The 23,932-nt window shown below is 44.2% G+C and overlaps 1 protein-coding gene across 3 annotated transcripts; it reads right to left on the minus strand.

Annotated features, from left to right (window-relative positions):
- Positions 1-2,310: 2,310 nt before the first annotated feature.
- Positions 2,311-23,151, minus strand: LOC115208257 (RNA polymerase II elongation factor ELL2). 3 transcript variants are annotated; one of them, XM_029776168.1, is made up of 13 exons: positions 22,881-23,151; positions 18,737-18,784; positions 17,523-17,644; positions 17,149-17,312; positions 14,266-14,525; positions 12,595-12,719; positions 12,384-12,456; positions 11,367-12,156; positions 5,728-5,794; positions 5,349-5,520; positions 4,695-4,739; positions 2,799-2,944; positions 2,311-2,685 (listed from the first exon to the last, which is right to left on the minus strand). In XM_029776168.1, exons 1-12 carry the CDS (start codon positions 23,052-23,054, stop codon positions 2,828-2,830), a joined length of 2,157 nt encoding a protein of 718 aa, XP_029632028.1. In that variant the 5' UTR covers positions 23,055-23,151; the 3' UTR covers positions 2,311-2,685; positions 2,799-2,827. The 3 variants fall into 3 exon arrangements, with proteins under 3 accessions (XP_029632028.1, XP_029632029.1, XP_029632027.1); XM_029776169.1 differs by having other exon boundaries at positions 2,311-2,944; positions 11,367-12,153; XM_029776167.1 differs by having other exon boundaries at positions 2,311-2,944; positions 22,881-23,150.
- Between the last annotated feature and the right edge of the window lie 781 nt (positions 23,152-23,932).

Below are 23,932 nucleotides of genomic sequence, written 5' to 3' on the forward strand. Positions count from 1 at the left end.
TGGGAAAGAAATGGATGGCATGCAAAAAAAAAATGAAAATAAAGAACACTCCACAACATTCAATGTAGAACCAAGTTGGCTTTTATTGTACTGATTTAATGCATTTTCAGGTGGGCAGGTTTACCACTCCTTCACAATCCATACAGTTTTGAAATGGTGTTTAACACTCGTTTGCCCTTCATCTCATTAAAACTTGACCCCTCCTCCCCCAACATAACAAAAACAACTCCTCTGCTTTTGCGCTCCCAGCCCTCCTTCCAGCAGTACTGGTGAGTCACTTTGCGGCCTGCCCTGTTAAGACCCCGCTAAATGTCCTCTGACCCATCTCCTGGCCGACGCTCCGTTAGCTGGGCATTAGCCTGCGGGGACGCGGCGAGGACAGCCTCTCCCTGAGCCGCAGTAGGAGAGGGGAGGCTTACTGCTTCAGAGGGGCTGGAAGGGAGTGGGGCTTAGCAGCAATGCAGCTATGTTAGAGAGCTGTCTTTAAAATGGAGGAAGGAGGGGGGGGCAGTGAGACGGACTAGACCTTGGGAGTTGTGTGCAGCCTAGCGTACATTTTGGCTATTGGGTCAACCTTGGGTGACTCACAAATTCTGGGAAACGACTGCAATACAGTTATGGGAAAAGGGGAAAAATAAAATAAAACTGAGCCCATCACAAGTTACTTGAGTGAGGCTCCGACCAAGTACCCACTCTCCTGGGAATGGACCCTGTACTTCAGTACTCCTCTTGGGACTCATGACTCACAATTATTCAGGATCTGCAAATAAGTATTTTTCATGTCTACAAATCCCTCTTAAGCATGTTGAGCTCATGGTCCTTATAGAGTTTGACTATTAAATTGAAATACGGCAACACTGAAATATAGTTGGCTTTTGTGACTGGAGAGAGCCAAGCTCCTGTTTTAAAAAGTGACACTACCTCTGGAAAGAGTCGGTCTGCTGCAGAGACTGGCCCATTCAAAAGAAGCCCCAATCATTTCACGACAGTTGATATGAGCTCTATCACAGACTTACGTTACACCATACTGCAGCAAGTTTGCATCTTCAGTTTCTTACAATTATATATAATTATAATTGTTTTGTTTTTTTTATACCCCCCACCCCCCAGAAACAGGAAAAAAGTTCAAATGAAGAATAAGTATTAGAATATCCCCGCCCCCCTCAAAAAAGAAAAGAAAAATAAGCAATTTTCCAGGGAATACATTTCATATCCTGTCTCTGGTATCAGTGTGACAACTAGTAGGTAGATGCCCCACTGGATTACCAGAACAGTACATTTTTGGGCAAACATTCTAACACAGGTTTGTAAACATAATGTTTCCCTTGAGCTCAAAGGAGCTTGTTAATTAACGATATGAAATAAAGACTCAAAAGTTGATTTTCATTAATCATAACCCATCCGTCAAACTAAATCAGCATGAGTTTAATTCAAAAACAGAAATGCTAAATCGTAGTTCTTCCATAGTTCTGCTGCACTGCCAAAACTGGAATCGAGAAGAAAATAATACATTTGTCATCGTAATACAGATTTGTCTTCTGGTGGATGCAGTCGTTTTTTCCCCCTCGTCAAACAGAACACAGCCTGTTTTCCTTTAAATAAGCTGGCGAGGCAATGCTGTAGTCCTTCTAGAGATTTGCTACTCCAGAACAGCCTCCCAATTAAGAACATGTAACTTTAGCCAGGTTGATCCTGAGGGCTCTGGCTCTTCAAACAAAGACTAAAGAAGCTTTTTTTTTCCTTTTTTCTTTCCCCCAACTTGTTAATCCCCCCCCCCCCCATTTTACATTGGCACCCACCCATACACAGGTCACACAAACCACCGACCTTTGTAGCCCCTCTTGAAACCCCTCACCTCTCAAAAAGGTACCACCTAACCTCAGACATACTCTTTACTGTCCCCCCCCCCCCCCCCCCCCCCCCCCCGACACACACAGCCAGGTGGTTGTAGTTCCCCCGTGTTGCCTTGGGGACCCTAGAAGTCTCAGCGACTCGACATTGCAGTGTAAACTAAACACGTTAAGGCACCCTTTTGCACTGAGGGCAGAAACACTGGTGGTGCTCAGGGTAGCACGCCCCCGCAGTCAGGGGACGATACTTCTCATTTACCCATCCCACCCCCATTATAAGCCATTTATAACCCATGCACACACACACATTGGTGTTACATCTCAATTGCTCAAGTGGATTCCTTTCCTTGAGCCCTCTACTTTACAATGAAGATGAGCCACTTTGGACCACTGGGATGCAGCATGGGATCTCGTCTCACGTGCAAAATGGCTTCAGAAAGTCAAACACATAAGGCCCACGTTTTTTTTTGCATTGCTTTTGGAAAATATAAACTTTTTAAACAATAAATCATCTGTGGACCGCTCCTCCATCATAACAGTCCAAAATAAATAGATCTCCCTCTTTATTTACTTAAATACAAGTGTAAGTATAATATTTTCTCTGCTTTCAAAAATAAGTTTAATTTTTGTTGTTCATTTTTAGGGATAAGTCCTTCAAAAAGGTAAGAAGCGTTAAGTATTTTTGCCCTACCACCCCCTCACACGTAGCTCCCTTCCTCTAGACCAGTGTTGTAGCAATGGAGAGGAGCTTCAGGAGAAACCAATACGAGAAAAGGCGGGGGGGGGGGGGCAGTGAATAAGAATTTGAAGATGGTGTACTGTAGCCTCCTGCAGCCTGTGGAATCAAAAAGGTAGAAAGAAAGGGTAAAGGAAGGAGGCGGTGGCAGAGGGGTCTGAATAAATAAAAGCCAGTTGGACTCCCCTTGCTCTGCCCACCCCTTAAACCACCTCAACACTGTGGTCTTGAAGCTGGTGCTCTAGCGCCAGGACTGGGCCCCGCGCTGGTCAAAGTCAGCGATGAGGCGCTTGATGTGGGCCAGCTTGTTGTGCAGGTACTCGCAGCGCTGCTTCTCCACCTGGTAGTTTGGGCTGTGCTGCAGGGTGACAGACAAAGAAATTAGACTCCATAATATATTACATGAGAAAGCCATTTATAAAGTTTTGTTTTATTTACTTTTATTTGATTGTTCAAAGTTCCAACGCTGTGTTTGGTTGATAACGCAGTGCCTTGAAGTGTACAGAATGTTTGCTTTTGTTGGCAGCCGCCCTGCGCTGACTCAGCCAAGCAAATCAACCTATGTTAAAAAGCTCCCACTAATATTAACCTTTGGTTCACCCATTTCTGTGACACTAACAAGCTAGAGTCATTAGTGGTTTGCTAGCAATTAGCACTGGTCACATAAGCTAACTAATGCACAGTGAGTAAGCCAGCTAGCTAGCCAACCCTTTGGCTATACACACACGTTTCAAGTCTTCCTTCCACAACTGGTTATGACTTGTGGAGCACAAGTACGCAGCCAGACTTCAACTCCACTCCATCTGGTGCTATATAGCTAGCGATTAGTGTCAAATAAAAATGTTGGTCCCATGTTTCATGAGCTGAAATAAAATATCACATAAATGTTCCATATGCAACTTTGTTCACATCCCTGTTAGTGAGCATTTCTCCTTTGCCAAGATAATCCATCCACCTGACAGGTGTGGCATATCAAGAAGCTGATTAAACACCATGATCATTACACAGGTGCACCTTGTGCTGGGAACAATAAAAAGGCCACTAAAATGTGCAGTTGTCACACCACCACAGATGTCTCAAGTTGAAGGAGCTGTTGCCAGAGAATTGAATGTTCATTTCTCTACCATAAGCCACCTCCAACATCATTTTAGAGAATTTGGTAGTACATCCAACTGGCCTCACAACATGTAACCACGCAAGCCCAGGACCTCAACATCCAGCTTCTTCACCTGCAGGATCGTCTGAGACCAGCCACCTGGACAGTTGATGAAACTGGGGGTTTGCACAACCAAAAACTTTCTGCACAAACTGTCAGAAACTGTCTCAGGGAAGCTCATCAGCATACTTGTCGTCCTCAACAGGGTCTTGACATGACTGCAGTTCAGCGTAGTAACTGACTTCAGTGGGCAAATGCTCACTTTTGATGGCCACTGGCATGCTGGAGAAGTGTGCACTTCACGGATGAATCCCTGTTTCAACTGTACCGGGCAGATGGCGTTGTGTGGGCGAGCAGTTTGCTGATGTCAACATTGTGAACAGAGTGCCCCATGGTGGTGGTGAGGTTATGGTATGGGTGGGCATAAGCTATGGACAACGAACACAATTGCATTTTATCAATGGCAATTGGAACGCACAGAGATACCGTCACAAGATCCTGAGGCCCATTGTCGTGCCATTCATCCACCGCCATCAACTGATGTTTCAGCATGATAATGCACGGCCCCATGACGCAAGGATCTGTACACAAAGCTGAAAATGTCCCAGTTCTTCCATGGCCTGTATACTCAGACATGTCACCCATTGGGCATGTTTGGGATGCTCTGGATTGACAGCGTGTTCCAGTTCCTGTCAACATCCAGCAACTTCGCACAGCCATTGAAGAGTGGGACAACATTCCTTTAATTAAAAAATAATAATAAAAAAGAAGGTCTCTGATCAACAGATACATTTCTGTATTCCCAGTCATGTGAAGTCCACAGATCAGGTCCTAATGAATTTATTTCAATTGACCGATTTCCTTATGAATTGTCAATAAGTAAAATCTTAGAAATTGTTGCATGTTGCGTTTATATTTTTGTAAAGTGCATACTGCATTTTGTTTTACTTACTTGTCTCATTTTATTGTACTCTTGCAACACTTCTTCATGTACTTCCTGAAAAAGTACAAACAATGCTTTCATTTACATGAGCAAAATGTGTTGACATTTTCCCCATAATGTATTTTTTTTAATCATCTGACCTGGTACTCTGGTGTAGTTTGTTATATTTAGACCTGGTACTAATGGTGCGTTCACGTGCTGTCAGAGTTAACGAAATTTCGACTGGGACGTTTCACTTTAACGACCCTCCAAGTAGTAATTACTAGTGGGAAACTTAAAGAAAATATTGCTACCCAAGTTGCGATGTTTCACCACTGACCTTCCACCTTTTCAACAAAACGATGTAGCTAGTTTGACCATTGTCAATGAAGCTAGCCAACTTTATTATTAGCAACGTTAGCCATCTTATCTAGCTAGCTAAAATCGAATTGGTAGAACAATCGTATTCCGTCTTCAAAAGCACTTGAACATAATCATGTCGGGACTTCCTTATTGGGACGTTTTGCATTTCCGATGAGCACATGAATGCAGCATTACTCGGTGGTGAAGTTTGGTAGAATCTGGCCTGGTACTCTTTGGTGTAGTTTATTATAATTTGATCCGGTGGTGAAGTTTGTAATATTTTATCCTTGTATTCTGTGGTGTAGCTTGTTATAATCTGACCTGGTACTCTTTGGTGCCGGGAGGCAGCCTCCTGGACTCGTTGTCTAGATGGTGGAAGCGGCGGGTGATGTTCTCCACACGGGTATGCAGGACGCGGTACTCCTCATACTCGGCGTTGAATTCGTCCTTGTAGGTCTGCCTCTGGTCCATAGACACCACTGCCGTGTACTTACTGTAGGGGGACAGCAGCACAGGTCAGCGACAAGGAGACATTCACACACAGGGTCCTTCAAGTGTATTTGAGAGGGGTAAAAAAAAAAGGAGATACCAACCCCCAAAAGGCTGATGATTGGTAGTAGTGGTGCTCTTTTGTGGAAGCCTTATGTCCCACATATGAACAAAGAGTATTAAGTAAGTAAAGAAAGGGGGTAGTACTCACCTTATGTAATCTGGCATCACAGTGGTGGAGGATAGGTCTGACGAGTGGACTGGCCTCTCTTTAGTGTCTGGGGAACAGCGAAGACACGTCAGACGATTATTCTCCATAACCAACTGACATCCGAACAGCTCTCTTCACTAGTGGTAGCCTTACAATTATGAGCCATTCAAAAGTACTGGTCTTTAAACAGTTGTTAGAGGCAGAACAAAGAGTCAAACGGACTGATTTCTGACTCTGCTGCTCAGGGCAGGCCATTCTTTGACCACCTTAATATCATATACTAAATACTACCTACTAAATATCAAACCCCCAATAAATGCAAACCGCCCCCGTTATTGGTAAGGTTAATGTCTTGGGGGTATGATCTTTGTGCCTCCAACTTTCTCACTCATTATTCATTCAGGATTATCCGTAATCATGGTTACATCCACATTAATGTAGAAGTGTTCAGAAACATATTCTATTAATTTACAATTAAAGTGACAAAATGACAATATATTATTTACCATGATTTTCATATTGGGCACAACATAATCTGAAACAACCAAAACAAACTGAAAATACATCCAACAAGTCTGTAGAGTCACAAGCTTGATGTAATCATTGCGTGCTAGGAATATGGGACGAAATACTAAACTTTTGACTACGGTAATTCGCATATACACACACAAACGAGTGTACAAAACATTAAGAACATTTTCCTAATATTGAATGGCACACACTATCCATGTCTAAATTGTCTCAAGGCTTAAAAATCCTTTAACAAGTGAGATCAATAAGGGATCATAGCTTTCACCTGGTCAAGCTATGTAATGAAAGAGTCCTTAATGTTTTGCAAACTCAGTGTAAGTGAATTTGTCCAAATACTTTTGGTTCCCTAAAATGGGGGGGCCTTATGTACAAAAAGTGCTGTAGTATCTCGATATGTATGACAATACCCACAAATTAAAGCTGACAGTCTGCACAGAGACTAAATAACAAACAAAACAATCGGTCACTGTCCAAATACTTTGACCTCACTGTACTTTGACCTCAACTGATCCAAGATGGCGTAGCAGTCAGACATCTTTGTCCTTCATCTTGTCGTGTCCCATGTATATCTTTTTAGATTTTTTTCTTCGCATATCTTTTTTTCTATTTTTCTAAACCTCAACTTCACAATACTCTCCTGCAACCTGCCTCACCCAATGTGTGTGTGGATCTGTTTTTTCTAAAGTATTTTTATTCACCTCGGAACCGGAATACCCCAACAGAAGCTAGGCAGCTCACTAGCTACTAGCTAGTAGTCAGCTAACCACTGCTAGCGGTCATCAGCTAACCTTTAGCTCAGAAAGCTCTCGCCAGTTTGTACAACGCAACTCAAACCAGAGCATACCGGACATATTTTCTCTCCATATCCCCGGATTCCTACCGCAAGCTCTGGACCTTTTCACCTGGATCATCGCGGCTAGCTAGCTGCTATCCGAGTGACTACTCCTGGCTAATCATCTGTCCCAAAGCAAGCACCAATTAGCCTGAAGCTAGCTGAAGAGCCCATTCCCCCGGCTAGCTGAAGAGACCCATCAGCCACTCCTGGGCTACAAGACCCGGACCCCTTCTACTGCCGGTACGGGGCACGGAACCTCACCGATCCTTCACGACTGGACTACGACGTAATCTGCTTGAGGGGGTATTCAACTACATCGCGACGTCAACTGAATGCCCATCTGCTAGCCGCGGCCCGCTAGCTGTCTAGAGCATATTGGACTGTTAGCTGAATAGATCCATCGGCCAACTTCTTGGGCCACTATACCTATTTTGCCAATTGGACTTGGACCCCTCTGCTACTCGGAACGCTACTAATCCATCACGACTGGTCTATCGACGTCACCGCACGCGGAGGCTAAAACAGACATTCCTCTGTCGAGGCATCCCTCTAAGGCCCTTCTGCTAGCTTGCTAGCCCCAGCCCAACAACTCACTGGACCCCTATGATCACCCAGCTACGCATGCCTCTCCCTAATATCAATATGCCTTGTCCATTACTGTCCTGGTTAGTGATCGTCTTATTTCACTGTAGAGCCTCTAGCCCTGCTCAATATGCCTCAACCAACCATTTAGTTCCACCTCCCACATATGCGGTGACATCACCTGGTTTAAACGTCTCTAGAGACAATATCTCTCTCATCATTACTCAACGCCTAGGTTTACCTTCAATGTACTCACATCCTACCATACCTTCGTCTGTACATTATGCCTTGAATCTATTCTATCGCGCCCAGAAACCTGCTCCTTTTGCTCTCTGTTCCGAACGTACTAGACGACCAGTTCTGATAGCCTTTAGCCGTACCCTTTATCCTACTCCTCCTCTGGTGATGTAGAGGTTAATCCAGGCTTACGAAGAACACCAAAAACCCTGAAATTTCCATCCCCAACTATAACATTGTCCGACAAGATAGAAATGCCAAAGGGGTGGTGTTGCAATCTACTGCAGAGATAGCCTGCAGAGTTCTGTCTTACTACCCAGGTACGTACCCAAACAATTCGAGCTTCTACTTTTAAAAATCTACCTTTCCAGAAATAAGTCTCTCACCGTTGCCGCTTGCTATAGACCACCCTCTGCCCCCAGCTGTGCCCTGGACACCATATGTGAATTGATTGCTGCCCATCCATCTTCAGAGCTCGTGCTGCTAGCTGACCTAAACTGGGACATTCTTAACACCCCAGACATCCTACAATCTAAGCTTGATGCCCTCAATCTCACACAAATTATCAATGAACCTACCAGGTACAACCCCAAATCCATAAACATGGGCACCCTCATAGATATCATCCTAACCAACTTGCCCTCCAAAAACACCGACTGTTTTAAACCAAGATCTAAGCAATCACTGCCTCATTGCCTGCATCCGTAATGGGTCTGCAGTCAAACCACCCCCCTCAATCACTGTCAAACGCTCCCTAAAACACTTCAGCGAGCAGGCCTTTCTAATCGACCTGGCCCAGGTATCCTGGAAGGATATTGACCTCATGTCAGTAGAGGATGCCTGGTTATTCTTTAAAAGTGCCTTCCTCACCAACTTAAAACATTTAGAACCAGGAACAGATATATCCCTTGGTTCTCTCCAGACCCGACTGCCCTTGAAAAGCACAAAAACATCCTGTGGGGTTCTGCATTAGCATCGAATAGCCCCCGTGATATGCAACTTTTCAGGGAAGTTAGGAACCAATATACACAGGCAGTTAGGAAAGCTAAGGATAGCTTTTTCAAGCAGAAATTTGCATCCTGTAGCACAAGCTCAAAAAAGTTCTGGGACACTAAAGTCCATGGAGAATAAGAGCACCTCCTCCCAGCTGCCCACGGCACTGAGGATAGGAAACACTGTCACTACCGATAAATCCACTATAATTGAGAATTTCAATAAGCATTTTTCTACAGCTTGCCACCTGGCTACCCCTACCAACAGCCCTCCACAGCAACTCGCCCAAGCCTCCCCCATTTCTCCTTCACCCAAATCCAGATAGCTGATGTTCTGAAAGAGCCGAAAAATCTGGACCCCTACAAATGAGCCGGGCTAAACAATCTGGACCCTCTCTTTCTAAAATGATCTGCCGAAATTGTTGCAACCCCTATTACTAGCCTGTTCAACCTCTTTCGTACCGTCTGAGATCCCAAAAGATTAGAAAGCTGCCGCGGTCATCCTCCTCTTCAAATGGGGAGACACTCTAGACCCAAACTGCTACAGACCTATATCTATACTACCCTGCCTTTCTAAGGTCTTCGAAAGCCAAGTTAAACAGATTACCGACCATTTTGAATTCCACCGTACCTTCTCCGCTATGCAATCTGGTTTCAGAGCTGGTCATGGATGCACCTCAACCACACTTAAGGTCCTAAACAATATCATAACCGCCATCGATAAGAGACATTACTGTGCAGCTGTATTCATCGACCTGGCCAAGGCTTTCGACTGTCAATCCCCTCATTCTTAATCGGCAGACTCAACAGCCTTGGTTTCTCAAATGATTGCCTCGTCTGGTTCACCAACTACTTCTATGATAGAGTTCAGTGTGTCAAATCGGAGGGCCTGTTGTCCGGACCTCTAGCAGTCTATGGGGGTGCCACAGGGTTCAATTCTTGGGCCGATTCTTCTCTATACATCAATGTCGTCGCTCTTGCTGCTGGTGATTCTCTGAGCCACCTCTATGCAGATGACACCATTCTGTATACCTCTGGCCCTTCTTTGACACTTAACTAACCTCCAGACGAGCTTCAATGCCATACAACTCTTCTTCCGTGGCCTCCAACTGCTCTTAAATGCAAGTAAAACTAAATGCATGCTCTTCAACCGATCGCTGCCCGCACCTGCATCACTACTCTGGACGGTTCTGACTTAGAATTCGTGGACAACTACAAATACCTAGGTGTCTGGTTACTGTAAACTCTCCTTCCAGACTCACATTAAGCATCTCCAATCCAAAATTAAATCTAGAATCGGCTTCTTATTTCATAACAAAGCATCATTCACTCATGTTGCCAAACATACTCTCGTAAAACTGACCATCCTACCGATCCTCGAGTTTGGCGATGTCATTTACAAAATAGCCTCCAACACTCTACTCAACAAATTGGATGCAGTCTTTCACAGTGCCATCCGTTTTGTCACCGAAGCCCCATATACTATCCACCACTGCGACATGTACGCTCTCGTTAGCTGGCCCTCGCTTCATACTCGTTGCCAAACCCACTGGCTCCAGGTCATCTACAAGTCTCTGCTAGGTAACGCCCCGCCTTATCTCAGCTCACTGGTCAACATAGCAGCACCCACCCGTAGCATGCGCTCCAGCAGGTATATCTCATTGGTCACCCCCAAAGCCAATTCTTCCTTTGGCCGCCTTTCCTTCCAGTTCTCTGCCGCCAATGACTGGAACGAACTGCAAAAAACACTGAGGCTGGAGACTCGTATCTCCCTCACTAGCTTTAAGCACTAGCTGTCAGAGCAGCTCACAGATCACTGCACATAGCCCATCTGTAAATAGCCCATCCAACTACCTCATCCCCATACTGTGTTTATTTATTTTGCTCCTTTGCACCCCAGTATCTCTACTTGCACATTCATCTTCTGCACATCTACCATTCCAGTGTTTAATTGCTATATTGTAATTACTTCACCACCATGGCCTATTTTTTGCCTTACCTCCCTTATCCTACCTCATTTGCACATACTGTATATAGAATTTTCTACTGTATGATTGACTGCATGTTTGCTTATTCCGTGTGTAACTCTGTTGTATGTGTCGAACTGCCGTGTTTTATCTTGGCCAGGTCGCAGTTGCAAATGAGAACTTGTTCTCAACTAGCCTACCTGGTTAAATAAAGGTGAAGTAATTTTTTTTTAAATATACATACAACCGAGATACATGCTCCAACTCACACAAGGCAATGCAAGCATGCCATCATGTTCAAAGCATGCTTGCATTGCCTTGTGTGAGTTGGAGCATGTATCTCGGTTGTTTTTTTTCTTCCCCTCCAGAGGTTTGAAAGCAACCACTACGTCACTTGAAAATGAGACCTTTGGGAATCAGGCCATGCATGCTAATAAGCAAGCACACTTTTCCCTTTTAACCATGAAGCCAAACCAAGACATTAAGGGAGACTACCTTCGTCCGGGCAGACTGGGCTCTTGGTGGGGATGACTGGCGTTCGTCTCTCCTCCGCCTTGGTGCGGTGTCTCTTCCTGGACCTCTGAGTGTCCACAACCGGCACAACCGGCACCCCTCGGGGGCTGACACCAGGGCCATCGCCTTTACTGCTTCGCATATCCTTGCGCCTCTCCTTCTCACGGTCCTTCTCTTTGTGCTTCTTTGACTTTTTCTTGGACTTCTTGCTACTGCTTGGCGAGGGAGGGGGGATAATGGTAGAGGATGAAGAAGAGATGGTGAGGGCTGGGTTGCTTTGGGGACTGGAGCTGGCTGGTGGCGGCATGCAGGGGCCATAACGGTCAGCGGTCCTGCTCGGGGGGCTGGAGGTGGCTATCGGTGAGGGGGGTTCCAAGCAGGTGGAGCTCTGGTCCAGGGGCAGGTCCTGGGTGCCACGGCCCTCGGGCGTGCTGGGCGAGTTGGAGTTGGAGCCCGGGCCAGACTGATGCGATGGGGGAGGGCGTTGAGAAACCTGGAGCTGGGAGGGAGGGGGAAGGTGGTGGTGGTTGAGGGGCGGGCCAGCAGTGGTGGTGGTGCTGGCTGGGAGAGACGAGCGCTTTGTGTTGGTGGTGGCAGCGGCGCTGTGGTGGCTGTCGTCCTCCTTCGGGGGGGCGCGGCGCTCTCTAGAGGACGAGGTGGGGATGGGGGTTGGGGCGGCAGGGGGCCCTTGGCTGGTGACATGGGAGATGCGAGGCTTCTTCGGCATCAGAGGGTCGGTGAAGTGAACCGGCAACTCGGGCTGGCACTTCTGCTAAAAGACCATAACCAAACAAGGATTTCTACGGTGAATGAGTGATAAAGGACCAATGTTTCCTTTTGATTTTAGCAAACAATTCATTGCATAGGTTTAAGATAAAAATGTATCTTTACAGGAGAGACCTGGTCATTTGGTTTGGCTCGTCTGTTCGCTATGCATTGGTTTGTGCGAGTAATACTGAAAGTGTTTGTGTCCAGCAGGGTGTACTGTTGAGGGGTTACCTGTGGGGAAGCCGGGAGGCCGTCTTTAAGAGGACTGCTGGAGGAAAGTGTCTCAGTGGGAAGGCCCAGTTTCCTGAGAGAAAGAGGAGACGAGAGGGTCAACTGACCGTAAGCCGCCGCTACACGGGGTCCCTTTCGCAATAAAATGGAGGGGCCTGTTCAGGAGGGTGCAACGTCGCTAAAACATTCAGACAAATGCGTTGTGACCTACCGAACCAAGATCCCGTTGACCTGAACGCGGTCATCCTCGGAGTAGCCCGGCCAGTCCCTCTGCACATCGCGGTACACAAACTCCTTCAGAGTGTAAGAGTTATCTTTGGGGTTCAGGTTGGCCACCTGCGGACAAACACAGACACGCGAACAAGATCAACAGCGTCTAATTTTGTAGTCGTTCCTTTTCAAAAAAAGTGCTGCTCAATCATTTGGGAGCATTAAAAGCAACAAATACAACCGCTGGTAATATTTTTGTCTCTTTACTTGAGTCAAACAAATCCTAAGGGTTAAAGACTTTTCTGTTGGTGCCTGCCCTGCTTGCATCAACCTGGGTGTAAAGTCATTGCATTTAATTAGCATTTCATCCCCAAACCCAGTGTCTCTGTATTCTCCATCACAACATTATGCAAATCCCTAAGCGAGTCTGTGTGTTGTGTTTTATGTACCCGGAGCATGGGAGTAGTCAGCATTGTAGTCAGACAACTCATTTGCTTTAGGCAAATAAACCAGTTTGAGTATGTTATCTATAAATGTGTGCGTGCTTGGTTCACGCCGTGTGTGTGTACGACTAATGGCTTTAATGTATAGCCGCTTCATTCTTGCTGTGTGCTATGTTCAGTAGTGGTGAATGAAGGTCTTTGTACTGCAGGGAACAGGTCCTCTGTGATTTGCATTCTGTGGTCTAATGCCTCAGAAGGGTGAAGATTCCTAGGGGCAAACTGGGACATGCGTCTTCTCATACAGTTACCCAGTTACTCATACTTTAAAATATCTATTTACTTAAGTGCATATTTAAGAATCACTTTAAATATCCACGTATTATTTATTCAAGCTCTAGCCATCTTATCTATGTGTTCTAGTGCTGAGCGATTAACAGACATCGGTTTTTAAAACTAATTGACCGACATCGGTTCAACGATTAGAATGTCATTGTTAGGTTTATTTCTGTGAGCTCAATGTGCACATTTTCTCTAGAAATAAGATCAAGCCCGAGCGGTGCGATGTAGTAGGGAGTTGTAGTTTCCAAAAGGCCAATGGTGAACATAATCACCATGTTTTCTGTGCTAAACTAACTACAATGACCATAATCCATTGTGCGCGTACTTGTCCAGTGTTTCTTTTACATCTGCTAAGTTAAAAAAAGAACGCGTGATCAATATTAACTCGAGACCAGTTGCTTCGCAAGGCATCTCTACCTGAAAATACATGATCTACTGCAAGTGATTGATAGCTGGTATTCAGCAGTCATAAAAGCACCCCTCATTTAGGTTGAAGAACTTCTCAAATAATGATTTTGCCGGACAGCGTCGGCAGCAGCTCTATAGAAATGACTTGGAATGAAATAGTAATCAAATAATAATGTATGTAATAATCACAACAACTTATTCAAGTGAAGTGATTAATAAGTGGTGACGTAAATGGGCAGTCACTACCATTATTTTATTCTGTGTGTTCAACCCACATATTGCATGTAAAAATAAAATAAAACCGTGATTATAAAAAAAGATTATCAGCGGTAATGTGTTCCCCTACCAGTTTCAGGGAAGCCTCTGTAGTTTTGTTGGCCCCTCCCCCCGGTTTCATCAAAAACTATGAAACACTACCCTCCACCCTCTCGGTTACTTGTTGCAGGGCACTAGCCTTACTTGTTGCAGGGCACTAGCCTTACTTGTTGCAGGGTGCTCCCCAGAGAGCTGCGGTCCTTCTGGCTGACCCCGTCCCGTTGCAACCTGGCCAGTAGCTCCAGCTTCTTGTAAGAGCGCAGAGCCAGCAGGTGGACGAGGCGGTCGCGGTAGGGCCGCTGGGACACCGGGTTGTTGGCAAGGCACTTGCGGATGGTGTTGGCTGGGTTGATGGGGGTGGAGCGTTTGCGCTCCGCGACTGGTTCAGAGCCTGACGGCGCTGGCTTGCGGATCTGGACTCTCTTACCTGATGTTAGAGAGGGGTGAGGAAGGCATAGACGAGAAATGTATTTATTTGATCCATTTATGGTTTCTCTCATGCTTAAAAAAATGGACCAATTAAAAATGTTTTCTTGCTAATACCTCAGAATTGAGTTTTACAGCAGAAATGACTAACTCACTAACTAGCAGCTAAGTCGCTTGCTGTCAATCCCACAAAGACATTTTTTTTATCAACATGACAACATAATGTTATAGGGTTATTGGATACTGACTGAAAGATAAGGACAAAAGCCAGCAGACACTTGGAACCCTAGAGGGTCAAAGTCGTTAAGCAACCATTTTGTGTTCGGAAATGTATGTGGTTTGAATTTGAACTAACCGTGCACTACTAGTACGAGTTGTATCATACAAGCCTGATTTGAAGAGACTGAGTTCCCAATGTAAATGTCATTAAGAGCCTACAGAGAATCTGGCCCCCAGCTCATTAGTCCTCTGCTTAGTCAGGATGCCTTGACATCTCTTCATACTGTTCTCAGTGATCATGAAAATCTAAAGCTCTTTAAGAGATTAAGGTTAGAGAGAGAAACTTGTACCCTCGTCTGCCCCCTAGTCCCTTCGTCTGGGGAAATGCTGATAGACATGCGAGAGATCTCTAAGCACACAAACCACACACATTTTTGCTGTCTCAGCCTTGTGAGACTGAGGCAGGTATGATGCTTGCATCAGCTGCGAATGAGTTTTTCCTGCAAGCATTTGGCCAGCCTAGTGAGTCTATACAGTGGGAGATAAAGGACTGCAAGACAACACAGCAAGTCTGTTGGTTTGCTACCAGAATTACATGGTTTCTGCCATAATACGCATGTGTTTAGTGTACTAAACTCTGAATGACATCAAGTAAATAAGCTCTTATTTATGACAAACACTGTATAGGGTCCCAGACCAATATACCTAACTGACATAGCCTAAACAAACAAGATAAATGCAGGTTACAGCTCATTCTTGCTAATGTTAATAGGGTGCTTCTATTGAGCCAGCTGTTACATGCCCGAACTCCACCCCTTTCCTCTGCTTCCCTCTCAGTTTCCATCTGGGCCATTGTATGCAAATGAATTCCCAAGGGAAAGAGGGTTTAACTGACTAAGTTTCTGAGTGGGTGGGACTTCAAGTTCAGAGCCACGACTAGTAAGGCAGATTTCAGGGATTCCTGCAGTCAACTATAGTTCCAGAGTGGCGTTAGAGGTAGAAGAATAAACCTCCCACCAAAAATAAGAATGTGCTTACTGTTGAGAAAACATGCAACCCCAATGAATTTTGTTAGACAGCCAATACCAATTTATATGGAGATAACTGGATCTTTTTTTCTACTGGTAAGCCCTGAAACCCTTTTTTTTGGGGGGGGGGGGGGGGGGTAGAGGTGTTACTGTAGCACACATGTGATTGCAGTTTGCTAATCAAATCCCCGCTGGATTGATGCAAATAATCATGATATCATTCTGCCTGATAGAGCGACTACATTGTAGGCAACGTTTAATTGAGGTTTTTGAGAAAGCATTTCCATCTACCGGAAAATGGTTGTCATTAGCATAATCGCTAACAGCTACACAAAGTGTTATACAAATGCTCACACACAGGGGAATGTCCACACTGTTGCCTCTTGAGAAAGATGAAGGAAAACACAAATCACTTATGCATTTTGTCTTATAATCTTCGGAAAATTAATACAAATTTGAATAATTTCAATATATTTAGGCGTTCAATAAAAAAAAATATTGTTGAATTCCGTTTTTTTTCTGGATTCCGTCCTCATCGCGTATTTTAGAGCCCCACTACACGATCGTTACCATACGCTGTTGTGAAAACAAGACAGATTTATACTAGAATATATCACATATAAAAGACATCTATGGGGAACACATCTTTCAGAGTTCTATAACAAGTAGCAAAAGGGCCATTTAGGTGACACCAAACCTCTGTTGCAGTTCGGGGCTAGAAAATAAACGATTTGCCAGTGAAGCTCAGTATATGTTTCTCTGCTGTGGGAGAACTGAGTCCCAGGTCAGCGGAGGCAGATTTGGCATGACCAGTTAAAACAACACTGAGCTGTTACATTGCACACTCTCAATCTCCATCGTATCTCCACCGGCCAGACGGGACGGGAGATTGTGACAGAGCGAGGGGCCAAATTAGATTAGCTTTTACTTTTCCACTTGCCCAACCTCAATCTAGTTGCAGTGTACTAGAAAAGGCAAGACAATTGGTTTACAGGTGTGTGTGGGTGTATGTGTTGGGAGAGAGTGGGGCTGTAGGCCAGGGTTGTAGTTAAATAAGCACCATTTAGAGTGCAACTTTAACCCAAATTTGGCTGTGTTGGCAGACCGTGTCAATATTCATAAATAGCCTCCTTCCCTCACCTTGTGTAACCACTAATAGACTGAACCCAAAGGGCTTAGTCAGGTACAAACGATGGAAAAGTGGGCTTTAAGTTCCTTTACTTTTGACCAAGCTAGTTCTTAAGAGAATCAGTGGTTAAAAAAAAAAAAAAAAAAAAAAAAAAAGAGGTGGTTAGGAAAACAAAGCCATTTTGGAGTAGTAGGACCCGGCCTGTGAGAATACTACTGTTGGGGGGTAGATTAGTGCATGAAACTTGCCTCTGAACTGGCCCACAGGCTTGAGGACCTTGGTCCCCCGTTTGCGACTGTCCTCCTCGGCCTGCGCCATGCGCTCCCGGGTCACCTGGTAGGAGTCGTTGGTGGCACACACCGTGACTTTGTCCTGAACCGTCCCCAAGGACACCAGGTGGGGGGTCCCTGAGCTGGAAAGGATGGGGGGGATTTCAGTCATACAGCACAGGGTTTCTCACCTTGGACACAATTCAATTAAACCAATTCCTCATTAACAAGGCTCAATGACATGGTCAAATTCTGACACCAGAGTGACATGCATTCCAGTTAACAACAATTTACGTTGGGTCTTCAGTAGCGAGCACTGGGGCATGCTCGGTTTAGTTCCAGAGGGTGCTTACCTGGACTCATATTGTTGGATGCACTCAAAGCTTCCCTGAGGGTTGTCCTTGCCCACGTTGGACAGATAGAAGTCAAAGTTCTGAGAGCCATCCAGAGAGTCAGTCCTTGGGATCTTAATACGCTGTGAGGATAACATCAAAAATACAATTAAAGAAAATGAATTAAAGAAAAAAACATTTAACCACAGAAAACCAGGAAGGCCTCTCTTTGCCCTCAAGCTGTACGCATGAGTGAGGAATTGAATGGAGGTACTCAATCATTCTGAATGGGATGTGAAATGGGGATTCATTTTGCTCTACTGCTATAGTTTCGGGTTGGGAAGAGATTTCGCTCATATTTGAATGTGAGAGTCAGTCATGCCAAATAGCAAACCATCTGTAAAAACACTTCAAGTGGGCCTCATTTCTCATGGTCTCGTAACATTATCCCTTTACAGTGATATGTGTGTGTGTGTGTGTGTGTGTGTGTGTGTGTGTGTGTGTGTGTGTGTGTGTGTGTGTGTGTGTGTGTGTGTGTGTGTGTGTATTGCCTCTGTCAATATAGACTGATCTGAGCTATGGGATCTCAGATTAATGAATGTGAGCTTGCATGACAGGCAGATCTTTGAGGTCCAAGTTGCTGGGAGTGTGTGTTGACGGTCTGCAGCTGTGCCCAGGTACCAGACTAGGGTTGCTACATTCTGGGAAATTTCAATAAATTCCCTGGTTTTCCTGAAATCCTGGTTGGAGGTTTCCGGATTTCCTGCTTTCTCCCTCCTGGTGCTGGGAATCCATTAAAACGAGATATTGGGAAAACCAGGGAATTTATGGAAATGTTGTAACCTTAGTCTGGTGCCTGTGCTCTGGGCCCAGCTGCAAACTGTTAGAGCAGTATTTATAGATCTTGGGACATTGGAGAGTTAAACTCTTCATAGCGCACAGCCAGGGTAGTCAGGGGTTAACCGGATGCTTTCAGAGGGGTAGCAAGAGTCAGGCAACAAGCCACCAAATACACCTCGTAGCTGAACAAATGCCCATTTCACTGAAACCAAGACAATCATTGGGTCTTCAACAATATTGGCCAGAATTTTCTTACGTCTAGTCTATACCACCAGCACTCAAATGTTAGGTTGAATAAGTTTTCATGGTTGCTTTACAAAACTCAGTCTACCAGCCACAGGGTTGACCCGTAGTACTGTAGTCAAAATGAAGATTTTAGGTGCGAACATACTTACCCCTTGGAGTCCCTTGAATTGTATTGTTGGCCGCGAGGACGGTACATTCTGAAAAAGAGAGGACAGGGATTGGACATTTTCAACGTAAGTGTCGACTGCGAGATTGACATTTGACTGATTACGATGGAAAATATCTCAGTTACAACTGGAGTATCGCTGAGCTGTGGTTGAGAAAAACACCCAAAGCCTTTTCTAATTTAGTGACAAAAGTAGGCTATTCTGTCAACCAGTCACGGCGCATATGCTACTGGTGTGCTAGCTAGCACGTTTATAGTTTCATACATTTGTGACGAGTAAAAGTAGGAATTAAGAGCAGGAATTAGCAACCCTCTCATGTTGAAAGCCATGTAGGCCTAAATCATAGGTATCTCAAACAAAGTGGTCAGGAATATCAGCTTTTCCTCAGAATAAGCAAATGCAATTTATGTCAGATTATGATATAGAAAATCACATGTAGTCCAATTACATCAGCAGGTTGCATATAATGGTAGCACCACGAGGAAACATCGGCACTGCAGAATAGGTTCTTCACTGGCTGTTTTGAAACTTCAGGAACTTCCCAGGAACTTCCCCTTAACAGTGTACACCGAAAATGATTAGGGTAAGTAAACTTGCACAGGGATAGACCATACTAACATTTCCCAAAGTTTGTTTCCTGGGCAGGGCTTTACAGGCCACAAACCATTTTCTGAGCTCACAACATCAATTCTAAAACAACAAAATCCCATTAACACACAGCCTAAGCCACACAAAATTCAAGAGTTAGCCTACATTTGTGGCTCTTCAGCATAAATATCTTTAGAGTAGGCTAAGGCCTAGTCTCAAATACACAAAGGTTTTATTTCTGGGTGTCCGAGAATACTCGTTGCCATACTCCCATCATTCAGCCATTTCCTAACAAACGTGTATCACCATTTTATTTTGATATGTGCCCTCAAAACAATAGCTAAGTGATAGTTTACACACAAAAAAAAAGTGCAGTTCACTTCACACACCAAACTAACTAGCTACAGTCCATTAGCCCATGATGAGTAAAGTTCTGTGAAGTAAACAGTGTTCTCTTGCATTTGGGCTGAATGCTGAATTCGGCACAGTTTCCTCTACAGAAGTTTGTAGAACCAGCCACAGCATTTCACCCATCCCCCAACACACACTCACAGACCATCCAGTCCACACATACACACTCCTGATCACATTTCATGCCACCACACAGCGCCAGGGCTAGGCAGCTTTCCCACTCCAGTAGATATAGTTCAGCCCCCACACAAATCAGAGAGAGAGAAAGAAACAAAAAGCAGGCAGTTTTGGCTGCTCAGTCAGCAAGAGATGGTAGGCTGGTCATTGCAGCATACAGGCCTACTGTCATACTTCCAATAAGGTCATTGGGTCATCAGAATATAGGCCTAGGCTAACTACTAGGACTTGGAGTAGATTTTAGTATAGAGGCTTCATTATCCCCCTATGGCAATATAATTTGCAGCAAGTAGGTCTAGTCAGAAACCATTTAGATATAAAAACAGGCAATACAATACAAAACACTTGTGTGATGTCTGCTAGGCCTATCATGTATTTGTGTGTTCTGTACGAGTCAGATACAGTGACGCGATCCTGTTAATTTTCTAACTTTGATTGGCTTGTCAACTTGTTCTAAGCGCCTATTCACCAAGGCGGTGTTCCTTCCCATAGCACCACCTGACACCCTTTCCACCCCAGACTTGAATTAGCCTACTCCAGAGGGGTATACTAACTACGAAACAAGCTAGATTGACTCAGTGTTTTCTAAAGCTAGCCAGCTTCAGTTAGCTTCCCATTCCAGCTCAGGCTTTATCTATACTACGGCGGTGTACATTTTTTATCCGCCTGCCGCTATCTCTAGCAGGCTTGGAACTGCGCCAGTTTCTCAATTTCAAATGAAATCATTTTGATCTGTATTTTTTTTATTAACTAGGCCCTGAACATATGCTACACCAAGTCTGACTAGCTTGTTGCTGGAATTATGTAACTGTTGTTGACAGTCCATTGAACTTCCCAGGGCTCCTGGCCTCAGTTGATCACAGGCACCTGAGGCCCGTTTACTGCATCTCTGAAGCGCATCCAGATAATACAGGTTGTACGGCCATCGGATTAACATGTTCGTTTATTTGGTCCCTACAGGTTGGTTCCCTAACAGCATCTGTAAGGGCCCAGACATGATAGGCCTCTGCTACAGCCATTTTTATCAGCACAAAATCTGCAATTCTCTTGTAGTGTGAGACGTGCAACAACATTTTGAGAAGGGTGATCAGCAATTGCCAATGAGGGATTGCCAGAAAAGAAGCCAATGAGATGTTGTATCACACATAGAAATCCTATTAAATTACTATTTTTCCTAATTCTATGGTATCGCATCACCCTGAATGTGTCTGGAATCTGGTTTTCACCAAAACCAAATCGTTAAAGCTCTGAAGTTGACAAGCAATGGGATTCAATTAAAAATGTAGGCCATCGGCTAGATATTTCAACTCTGTATGGCAAGTGTGAATGCCTGACTGAAAACGTCTGCTTTGAGCCACAGCTTGTTCTATCTAATCACATACTTGTTTTCACGAGACAACTTGGTCTTTAGGATTCTCTATACCACGTTAAGAATCGTAGTGTGGGTGACCCACGTACTATGCCACATCGTTTAGTGTGCGCACAAACCACTATGCTGGTAGAACTAAAAAGGAAAGAGTCAGTGACTGTTAGTGTCATGGCTAGATGGGATCTAGTTTTTGTCAAATTAAACGTAGATTTTACTTTTCGTAGCAGGTTATGAGAATTTACGCAGCATGTTAGGATAATTAACGCGAAAGGTTAGGCGAATGAGGTTAAGGTTAGCTAAAACGCACAGAAAAATAACATTTGACGCTAATTTGACAAAAGCTGGATCCCATTTAGAGGCTCAGCGATGTTGGGCTTTTGAAAGTCGTGCAGGGTACAGTACTGTAGCTTTAAGAGAGAACACCAGATTAGAAGTAAACTGCGAGAAAACACCAGAAATCGTCATCGAGTGAATAGTATTTTGAGGAAAAGAGCAAATAATCCGATCAATATTAAATGGGCCTAGATGTAACGTTGTCATAAATCGCAGTCAACCGACAACATATCCTAGGCTACTTGACTGTGTATTTACAAAGATTAGCAAAATTGGTCGTAAAGTTACTCGCCTGGGAAGATAGTTAGAGAATATAACATTCACATTTAAATCAAGTTTAGTCATGAACATAACGCGCCGTAACAAATGGACGAACTTTCAGTGTGGAATGCAAGAGCAACTGGATAGGTCTATGGCCAAAACGTAAAATTATGTTATAGCCTATCGCCATTCCAAGTTTTTTGGGGGGTATAAAACCAACATTTTGATGCGGATAAAGGAAGTGACAATGCCAATGGAGTGAATAAAGGTGATTTTGGGGGATATTAATGTAAGTGGTAATATACAGATGTAAGAAAATATCGACCATGGTGGCGTGAATATGTAAGTTATATTTTTTGAAATACTGAAAACTGATTTGACCTCCCTATAATGGTATGGTAGCAGCCGGTAACAGTGGCTAAGTAAACACATGGTTGACAACTATCTGACTACTTTCAACATTAGCCAATTTATTTTGTAATTTGAGTAATGTCACTTTAGCTACCTCTGTTAGCTAGCCATTTGCCAGTTAACGTTATTCGAGAATATATTTTTTCTCAGCTAGATTGGCTGTCTAACGTTTGACTACTGTCAGAAATTCAGTTTACGTCTGCCAACTTCTTTATAGGTAGGACGTTTGTCACACATAGCCCCCAGATAACTAACGTTAGCTAGCTAAACTTGTAATGTTAAACTCTTTAACACATATCCAAACGCCCAAATACTGACTGCAGTGCCAATCCTCCTGAACATACGGTAAATTATCGTTAGCGAAAGATGTCACGCGAAATTGCCATCCAAATATTCATCTATTTCACCAAAGTCTCATACTTGAAGTGCTCGCTTGAGTAGCATAAAATTGACTTGGCCGGGGATAATGTAGCTCTAGACAGCTAACGTTAGCTCAAACTGGCTGTGCGTGGCAGTTTGTTCACCAGTTTTGATAGCGTCGTATAACGTACGCTATAAGACATTCATTCGACTTACCTTACAGGTTTGGTGGCTCTCTATTGCTCTGAAAGCTGTCTCTGTCAATTTGACGTGCAATACGGTGACTCGATCCGCATTCCGTCGGCCACAATTCAGTCCATACCTCCCATCCTCGGAGAGCGCCGCCATCTTTACCAGCCCTCCACCATCGTCCCTCTGACGTCCGAGCATATAGCAGCTCTACCTCGCTCAAATTCAAGGGAGGGACTTCCACAAAGGCTTGTTCTAGATTTTTTCGTCTGATTGGGTTGACTTTTTTTGTTGCTCCCTCACAGACTTCTCTCCCTCAGTATATGAACGCTAGTACAGTTCGTAATTGTAGAACTATTTGAAAGGTGATCGATCGAATCAGATGTGTTCGTTCTGTCCACTATTATGTCATATAGCTATGTATACTTAGAATTTTGATCAGTCATGTCATTATGCTTAACAACAGAACAACCTTCACTGCTATCAGTAGACATGTATGTGTGCTGACATGGTACAACGAACAACGTTTTATTGCTGACATTTCTTTACTCGATAAAGTCATACTGACAGGGATTACTTTGCCATCTATTATTTTTGTTTGCTTTTCACTGACAATTCAGATGATCTCACAATTAATATATCTTGAAGGGTTTTGTAAAATACTAGCTATATTAGACCTGATGAGTTCTTCATCATAAAGAATATTAGAGGCATACTGGCCAAACCAGAACACAGTTGTCACAACCTTTTTTGTTTACACATTTTGCTTTGTCTGGAGTACCCCCAAGGTACCCCCACGTACATTTTACCAGTACCCTCTGTGGATAGGCCAAGTACCTCCAGGGGTGCATGTAGGCTACCCCAGGTTGAGAACCACTGTTCTATAATGCATTTTTTTTTTAAATCAGGCTTGAAAAGAGTAAGGGAGTGGACTCAAAGGGGCATTAAAACACAAGTCTCCTTGTGTGTACACACCTGCACTATCTCACCCAGTCAGTCCTCACTGAAGGTTGATTATGCAGCGTGTTTTGGTGTGGTGTCGCCTCAGCCAGGGTGTGGGAAAGCCTGTGTGAATCCAG

This window comes from Salmo trutta, chromosome 14 (assembly GCF_901001165.1).
Source record: "Salmo trutta chromosome 14, fSalTru1.1, whole genome shotgun sequence".
Classification (NCBI taxonomy): Eukaryota; Metazoa; Chordata; class Actinopteri; order Salmoniformes; family Salmonidae; genus Salmo; species Salmo trutta.